The 9,650-nt window shown below is 41.1% G+C and overlaps 1 protein-coding gene across 1 annotated transcript in view; it reads right to left on the bottom strand.

The window, feature by feature from the left end:
* Positions 1–5,465: 5,465 nt before the first annotated feature.
* The window catches only part of TRPM1 (transient receptor potential cation channel subfamily M member 1), a 113,457-nt gene continuing 109,272 nt past the window's right edge, over positions 5,466–9,650 (bottom strand). The window contains exon 29 of the mRNA XM_075764661.1: positions 5,466–8,791. Within this exon, the coding sequence (XP_075620776.1) occupies positions 7,513–8,791 (1,279 nt within the window). The 3' untranslated portion in view covers positions 5,466–7,512. The remainder of the gene's footprint in view (positions 8,792–9,650) is intronic.

Raw genomic sequence — 9,650 nt, 5'->3', positions numbered from 1 at the left:
GGAGGTGCTCCAGGCACCGGAGCAGAGATTCCCCTGCAGCCCCTGGTGAAGACCATGGTGAAGCAGGCTGTCCCCCTGCAGCCCATGGAGGGAGGATGAGGGGGTGTAGAGATTCCACCTGCAGCCCGTGGAGGACCCCACGCCGGAGCAGGTGGAGACACCCGAAGGAGGCTGCGACCCCGTGGGAAGCCCACACTGGAGCAAGCTCCTGGCAGGACCTGTGGATCCGTGGAGAGAGGAGCCCACGCCAGAGCAGGTTTGCTGACAGGACTCGTGACCCCGTGGGGGACCCACGCTGGAGCAGTTTGCTCCTGAAGGTCTGCACCCCGTGGAGGAGACTCATGTTGGAGAAGGTTCATGAAGGACTGTCTCCCATGAGAGGGACCCCACGCTGAAGCAGGGGAACAATGAGAGGAGTCCTCCCCCTGAGGATGAAGAAGCGGCAGAAACAACGGGTGAGGAACTGACCGTAACCCCCATTCCCGTCCCCCTGTGCCGCTGGGGGGGGCGGAGGTTGAAGCCGGGAGTGAAGTTGAGCCCGGGAAGATGGGAGGGGTGGGGGGAGGGGTTTTTAAGATTTGGTTTTATTTCTCATTCCTCTACTCGGTTTTGCTTAGTAATAAATTAGATGAATTCCCTCTCTAAGTTCGGTCTGTTTCGCTCGTGATGATAACTACAGAATGACCCCTCCCTGTCCTTATCTCGACCCGTAAGTTTCTTTTTTTCTTTTCATTGTACCTTTTCTCCCATCTAATGAAAGAGGGGAGTGATAGAGCGGCTCTGGTGGGCACCTGGCCTTCAGCCAGGGTCAACCCACCACAGCAGTGCGGACAGGCAAGTAGGACAGGGTAGGCAGGCAGGGCAGGGCAGACAAGGCAAGAGGGCACATAGGGCAGGTCAGGCTAGGCAGGCAGGATAGGCAGTCGGGTGGGAGTAGGGCAGGCAGGACAGGCACGGAAAACCTCTTATCCCCTGACTCCTTTTTGGCAATGCACTCAACTGCCTGCCCATCTCCAGCCATCCCGGCTTGCGTCACTTGCTTTTTCCAAACAGTTCTGCTAAACCAGAGGTTTCTGAGAATGCTTTTGTTCTGTGAGAACAGTCTTGAAGAAATGGTGGGAAGCTAGCTATGCAACAAAGCCAGCTGAACTGAAAAGACTGCAGATGTCTATTTTTATTCTCATTAATTTAAAAAAATACCATTTTTTATGCAGTGCACTTATTTTCCTTGCCTCAACATTAAGTTACTCAGTGATATCTCCTGCATGCTAGACCAACCAGGACCCTTACCAGAACTAGCTTGGCTTGCTCTCCTGGTGGTATCAGACCCCAGGATACTGCTGTGTGGCAGCATTCTGGGGCCTCTTTTTACATGCAGTGCAAATTGTTTGTAACAGCAAAGGTAATTACCTGCTTAGCTATGGCTATGGTGCATAACCTGCTGATTAGGTATCTTCCTAAACTTTCTGGTACAACCTCACAAGACAGCTCTGTGGTTGGTGAAATCCTTTGGCTTGTGCAATGCCTGAGGGCTAGGGTTAAATCAGAACAGATTTTCATAATGGTCCCTTTTGATCTCTCTGCAGATTAGAGAATGGCTTTCATTAGACATGTTCAAGAACAGGTTAGACCACCATCTGCCACTGATACTATCGACATTGTTGAACTTGCCTCAGTGTAGATGATCTCTTCCAGGCCTGTATTTCTATGGCAACTTCCAGGTTTTCATAGCTTTCTGAAGAATGGTTCAATTATTGGTTTGAACTCCAAGACACAAAGACATACGTGTTGTCTGATTTCACAGCTGAGCTATGTGCCCAGAGCTACAGCAAGTATGTGGCAAGTCTGCAAAGTCAGGGATTCACCGATGAAAGTCTGTTCTATTTTTCACTGAAAGTGGTACAGTTTATTACTTAACCTGGACACTTTCCTACTTGTCCACTCAATAGTTTGCACATCCAAGTGGTTGCAGCCTGCACTCCAAAGTGTGTGACTTTAGCTGGGGATGTGTGAGGAGGCCAGCCCTACAGGTCTGTATTACCTCTTATAGAAGAAAAACATTATGTCTTAAATTTATTAAGCAGTTGAAAAAAACAAATGCATAACCTCTTTCCTGACTGTCCTTGATGAAGAATATTTAGAATGTGGTTATTTACATAAACCAGCAACTTTTATAGTCTTGGCCAAAGATATACAAAAGATATAAAAAATATGCAAAAGTTTTAGCTTCTTGAGGTATCTCAGGAAAAAAGCCTCCTTTACAAGGCACATGTGCAAAGCGGAGGTAGTATCCTTAGTGTGGAGATTTAACGATGTTGAACTTTGTTATGTTACATAAGGGTACTTTTCTTGTTAATCATTATATAAATATTACATGCCTAGAGCTATTTGGAGCTATTAATTGGTACAATGTTCCACCTTGGCTCGGGCTATTTTACATAGGTATTGTGACAGTGACTATCAGATCACTGGTGCTCCTAAACTAGAATCCAATCTTTTTCCATGGCCATTTTTGAAGGCTGTTGGTCTGCTCAGGTACTAGGTTACTGAGCATAGCAGTCCAATTAGTGCAAGAAAAGGGAAATGCTTGCATCTAGAATCGTGCAGTATGAAGCACTGCGATTTCATAGGGATTTTAACATTACAGAGACAAAAGCAGCAGGCAGATGAAATTATGCAACTCCTTTTTCATTAACTTTAACACCACGCAAAAGGTGGATACAGGCACTTAAATATTTTGGCTGAACTGCAAAGACTAATTTAAAGCCTATTACTAACACATACCTTACATCCATTGTAAAGATACAGGGCATCAGCCATAAAGCACTGCTTTGCCATATCAAATTTTGTTTCTGCAGAGAAGGCTGAAAGTTGAAAAAAGCAAAAGAAGATTGTGGTTTTAAGGAAATCTGTAGTTCTTGTCTCACTTCTCCCAAGGCCTATGGTTTGTCAGCCTGCAATCCAAACTACTGCTGTGTACTGTTTTTTGTACCCCACTTCCCCTGGGCCCTGGCACCAGCTGAAATGGGCCTTAAATAGCCATATCAACCAGGTCCTTACATCTGTTTTGCCTGTCTGTCTGATGTTGGATCCCAATGGGGGATCAAAATCCACAATTAGGCTGAAATATTCTGTTCAGGTGACCACTGCACACAGCAGAACATTTATTTGCAGTGAGACGAAAACACCTCTAGGGCTAATGCAGCCTCCTAGCCTGGTAAAGAGAATGTTGTCATTGCTCCTAACAGGCCACAGGCTTTATGCTGACTTTGTTAGGCCTCGGGACAGAGGCTTGTCAGGATTGCTTTGTGTGAACTTGCCTTATCCTGCCTCGAGTTGTCCCTTCCTTTGTTCAGCTGTGAAGGCAATTTTTCTAATGACTAGGAAATTCAGGCGTAATTGTAGGATTTGAAAGCCAATGAAAAAACCAGTATGTAAAGTTGGTAGCAAACATAAAAATGCCCCTAAGCAAGCAAAAAATAAAGAAAAAGAAACCAATGCCATCAACATCATGCTTATCCTAGCGAAAGACCTGGGATGCTGACAGCTGGCAATATTTCCTCACTAGCCCCCTTGCAGCCAGTGACCACTAGACCCAGCGGATCAGTGCAAGTGTGAGCATAACGTCAAAAAAAAAGGGTAGATAGTAGGAAGTGCGCATATATCAATTTTACCTTATTGGGTTTTTTCCTGTAGTAGTATAGCAGTATTGTTTTCTCTCTTGTCTCTCCTCTCCTGTAGTTAGATCTAGACTAATAATAATTCATATATTAGACTGTTAAAATTTGTTACACTAACAATAAAATCCTGACTTTACATACAAAGTGTGTCTCCTTTTTGCTTATAACAAGCTTTTGAGTGTACTACTAGTTCAACTAGAAGCGACCAGTCAGACAGGACAGTGGTGCAGAAGTGATATGCTGGCATTGGCAGTACTAGGTGGGACCCCAGCAATGTGTCCAAATGCTGCCATCACTCTGAAAACTCACCTCCTCCATAGCAAGTGCTTGGCAGCAAACTGGCTTTGTGTCAGTGGGTTAACTACCCAGAACACCCGTAACAGGGCACAATCCTGTTGATCTTGCAGATCTAAGGAAATAATCCTGTTGACATCCTTGGTCATGCATTCTCCTCATGTTCCTGTTTTCTGACAAGCCCTTACAGATACTTGTATTCTTTTAAGTTTTATTTAGAAGGACAGATCTACATTTTGCCAAAGATGATAGTCAAGCCCAGAGCCTAGGAAAGCATCCAAAGAAGCAGTATGGATAAACCATAGCTGGAAGGTTTCAACGGCTACTTTAATTCATTACTAAATAATATGGAAAATGGACTTCCTTGGCTCTCAGGTATCAAAATCCAGCATCTAAAATAGAAAGAGTGACTCTGCAATAGAAGAGGCTCGCAAGAGCAAAGTCCAGCTAGTCCCAGAGGGATGCAATGTAAAAAAGGGTAATTCATGGAATCAGCTGCTATAGTTATATTACAATTAGTCACTGTGTTTAAACCATTTGCCTTGAGGGAGAGGGAAATGTCTGTATTGCAAGATACTGTAAGGCAACCGAACTTAAATTACCTCAGGGTAATGTCTCTGCGTTGACAGAGCCTTAGAGTATGTACTCCTCAGGCTTGACCTGATTCAAGTGTAGGTCAAGCACGTAATAAAAAAGTGGAATTCACAGTGACAATGCTGTGGAGTCACCGCATACTTCGCAGTAGGAGGGATGCATCTTCCTGAAAAGCAGTATTAAACATGCCTCTTCAGAAATGCAAATTCTGAGCTTGTATCCTTTCAGCCAGTATTCAAGAAAGCATGTAGGCAGACATGCAAATGTGTTGATCATTGTTCTGTTTAGTGTGCTGCAACTCTACTACTGGTCTTCTATGCACATACAGAGCCATATTTAGATCTTATTAAAATGGTGTATGTCTAAAATAACTCTTGCCAAAGTCAGTGTAGTTACTTCACATTTCATGGCAGAGAGGTTGTCATTTCCGTTCATGCTATGCAAGAGCACAGAAAACATCCAAGCTTTATAAAGTCATCACTGTATAAAGACCTTCATGGGAAATTACTGGCAAATGTTAAAAAAGAAACTTTGCTTAGAAAATATCCAGCCCATGTACTGTGTAAGAAGAAACAGGTAAGTGAAGTGTTTTGCTATCAAGATAGTGAAAAATTTGTTATACTGAATTCATTTCACATCTTTTTCATGTGTTTCTTTATAAATATTTTTACACAAAGGAAGTAAATAAATACAAAGGTAAAATATTTTTGTTTGAAATCTACATGCTATGTGATAATTTGGTAATGTAAATGCTAAAAAAAATAACTGGTCAAACAGAGCATGATTTAACACACTTTTTATAAAGACAATGTAACAAGAGGTATGCAACACACTGAATTTTGTTCCACAATGCATACTGCTTGTTTAGCAAAGTGCTGAAAAGCTGCATCCCTTTGTGTTTGTTAATGAATCAGTTTCTGGTGAGTGTGCAGGCAAACAATAAAAAGGCATTGGCAAATAGGAGGCTATTTTAACCACACGTACAAAATGGCTATGTAGTTGCATAGAATGGTAACACAGAAGTAAACATGGAAGTGAAACAATTTCAAATATCATTCTGTTTTTACAAAACGTCAAGTTCACTAAAGTTGAATAAAAGAGAAGCCCACATGAAAAGCAAAATGTCAACACCATCCTGACAACAGTGAAACCAGTAAACCTGTTAATAAGACCAAACTAGCAAAAATCCATAGTAAACGATGACTGAACTTTCAGAAACGTCCAAGCCGTTACTGTGATCATTCACTACAGTAACAGTACTTCAAGGTATAAGTATGGATGGATTATGAAAATATAATACAAACAATAAAAAGGTGATGCTATCAATGCATTTGTAGTGTTCCATCAATCTCTGCATTTCAAAATGCTGTAAGCAGCATTATCAAGGGGGATACTGAGACCTACACACTGTGGAGCTGATGGTGGGGGAAAAAAAGAAATTCTGTCCTTTCAAAATAGTATATGAATAAGTCCTGATGATTAATGAGTTATGCATAAACTTTTGACCAGTATTCTGTGAACAAGTAACATGCCTTTAACTAATTTTCTTTCTTGTCTGTTCAATGGTATGCATCCCCTGCAAAGAGAGGTACCGAGTATTTGGGAAAACAAAATTCCTAAAAGGTAACAGAGAAGAATGAGGCAAATAATGTACTATTATGAAGAAAACTATCAAAACCTAGTACTTAGAATGTCACTGTTGAGAGAAGTGTGCTGGGAAACTGTACCTATAGATGTGGATTTCCAGTCTTAGTCATTAAGGGATAGAAAACACTTCTGCTGTAGAGACTTCTTTCCCTTTGACATTTGTTTTTGAAATTTACTCAAGAAAATGTATGAAATTTCTATTCTTATCTGGAAAATTTGGTTTTTGGTTTAGACTGACTCCTAGAAACTGTTCCTTGTTCCTCATGTGTTGTCATAATGAAATTGCAAAATGAAAGACGAATTTATCACAGTAGGTTTGCTTCAAACACAGATTGGCTACATTTTGATCTCACCTGATCAGAACACCTTTCCTGTTTTGTTTTCCCTTGCAGGCATTTAAAAAAAGCCAGATTCTTACTCTACAAGGATTCTCATTTATACAAAACATTACTGCAATAATATGAATCCAAGATTTTGGATTCATATTATCAAAATCTACATATACTTCATAGACTTAAAATCTCCCTAAACATTTTGAAACAATGATCACTGTTCTTCAACAGTTTAAGGCTGTCAGCATGCTTTGGGATGGGGACAGATATGATCCTGAAAGCAAGATTATGTCACTAAAGTTCAAAGACAGGTCAAGAATACGTCTACACATGGCTTTCCGGGTCAGGTTTCTCCAAACACAACTGTATTTTGCCACTCAGACCTATTTTAGTGGATGAAAACTGCTATGCTGTGCCTTTCTGAAAGAGGATCTAAGAAGCATGCATGAAATCAGAAGTGAAAGAGGGGACTGCGTAATTTTTCCTTGCCTCCAACAATTTTGTTTTGATCTGAAAAACGCAATGGCCACAAAGAAACCAGCTGCATAAGTAAAGATAAAAACTAAGGCTGGATAAAAATTGTTCAGTTTAAGAAGTCTTCTGATAAAAAAAGAAGAAAAAACATTTTCTAAATTATTATATGATAGTATTGTCCTTTTTTCAAGAGCTTTTATAAAGAGCTTGTCAGTAAATGAGCTTATGAGGGAGGTTGAAATGGAACAAAGAAAGATCTATACCATGGGCATCTGTGGACTATGCCTACTTTTTATCAGCCTCTGAGAGAACATCTCCCTTTCACCTGACCCAGCAAGCATTTAAGAGCAGAACATATATCCATTAAGTTTACAATTAAAAGAAACAAATATATGCAAAATTCTTCTTTAGAAATTAATTTAAAAATCCATAATTTGTTCAATTAGTCATGCTGCTTTCCTGACTGTAAATAAAAGGGGTCATAAGCCACTTTAACATTCAGTTTCCGTGGATGCACTTTCTTGCCTAGCTTTCTGTTCTTCTGTTGCACTGCCAAATGCTACTACCAAATTAGTTACGCTGCTGGCATGTCCTGGTCTATTTAATTTGTCCTTTACAGACTTGGCTTTCCGAGAATGGCTGTGCAAACTCTTTGATCGTACTGATGGGAACCCAGAAGTCCTTTCTGGCTTTACTGATAGTAAATTCTCTTTCTCAGCCTTTGCAGTGGCAGGCATAGAGGTGTAAGAGGCACTCATACCTGCTTCACCAACATCACTGTCATCATCTGTGTCTACTTGTAACTGTTTCCGCTCTGCTTGCCTTTCTGCGTCAGAGGTAAAACCAGGATATTCTGGAGGACGTTCTTGAGAAAGTTGCTGTTCAACTTCGTATTTCCACTCTGTGGCCCACTGTTCAATTGTAGAAGGGCACACCTGATCCATGATGGTACTATACTCTGTGGTCCAGTTGTTAACTCCTCCAACCAGCTTCCCACCCTGTGCAAATATAAAGCTCCTTGACTTCATCATAGTGGTTTGACAAGCACTGAATGTTTCAGGAGGAAAATACCGCATTGCTTTAGATTTGTCCAAGGGATAAGAGATGGTTGCTTCTAACTTGGTACGTTCTACTTTTAACTGAGTGTTCTGAAAATCTGATCTTGGTACTGACTGTCTGTTCGTAACAGCATCCATCTGGTTCATACTTCGAGGAACCATTCCATCACTCTTGAAAATCCCCTGCTTTTCATCACCAAACCCACCTGAACCAGAATGGGGTCTGGAAACATTCTGTGCAATTTCTAATGTAGATTTACTGTAATCTGCTGCGGTGACTGCATTAGCACTAGAGGTATAATGGAGGCTGGGGTGGTGTTCTGGAACCAGCATCCTTGGGTCTGCTCCATCTTCTTTGGTACCAACAGAATGGGCTTTTTTACGCAATCCCATGGCTGGTGACGTAGGAGTGGCACTGTCATCGTATGTTAACTCATCACCACCGACATGGTATCTGTACATGCTGTAGCCATCAGAGCTGTTAATGCTGCTTTGCCTTAGGAGATATGCAGCATCACACTCGGACGAAGCCCGTGAACGTGTACATGTCAGCTCGGATTTGTCAATACCCGCCAGCTTCTCAAGAGCATTCACCATCCGACCAGATAGTTCTTCCAACTGAGAGAGTCGAAGGTCGACTGTCTGAAGAGAAGCTTTCATGAAATGTTCTCTTTCATTCACTTCTTCAAGCCTCATAGACATATTTTCAACTCTGTTGGGTATAAAAGAGGAAGCATAGAACAGAAGCTGTGGAATGGTGCAGTAACCGGTTATAGGCACCCAGCTACTGATTTCTTTGTAAGGCAGAATTTTGTGCTATGTATCATGCATTATTCTTTTTTTCTATGTGTAGCATCAAAAAGATGTGCATTTTCTTGTTATCTATGCTTTCCATACACCATATTAGAGGGCTATTTGAACTTTGCCCTTACTTAGATGGCAGGAGAATATAACAGCTGCAGCCCTTAGGGACAGCCTAGTACTAACATTTCTGAGTGTGCCACCCACTTCACATTCAGGTGTCCTCTTTCACTGTGTAGCATGAATTAATTATATGAAAAATACTTTCTAATAACATGCTCACAGGACAACTTAAAATAGCATCAAGACATGTTGTAAAACAGGTTTTGTAGCTGTATGAGAGAATATGTGCTGGTGTGCATGGGATTACTTTAGCTCTTGAAACACCTTTCAATTATGTATCTGCTGAAGGAAGTGGAATTATTGTCTAGTTCAATTAAAATAACACTTTTTCCCATTTTCTTTTATCATTTATATCATAATGGAAGTGATGGTACCAGAGGAATGCATATAAAAGTAATGCATTAGAATGTGACTTAGAGATCATACACTAGTAAATCAACAGTGGAAATTAAATTAACATTCTTTTGCTCTCAAACACAAAAGATGATGAAGCATCTGGAGCAAGAAGCCATGAGAAATAAGCAGATCTGCTTTGTGGCCATAGACCATAGTGAATCAGTGAGGCTTACCAGCCCTGCTTTATTCTCTGCCACAATAGCTAAGATTTTGATAAATTGCCAGGGATAAATAGTGAGATAGAAACTACG

This window comes from Balearica regulorum, chromosome 12 (genome assembly GCF_011004875.1).
Source record: "Balearica regulorum gibbericeps isolate bBalReg1 chromosome 12, bBalReg1.pri, whole genome shotgun sequence".
Taxonomy (NCBI): domain Eukaryota; kingdom Metazoa; phylum Chordata; class Aves; order Gruiformes; family Gruidae; genus Balearica; species Balearica regulorum.
The sequence above is the reverse complement of the archived record's forward strand: the minus strand, read 5'-3'. Positions and strand labels throughout refer to the sequence as shown.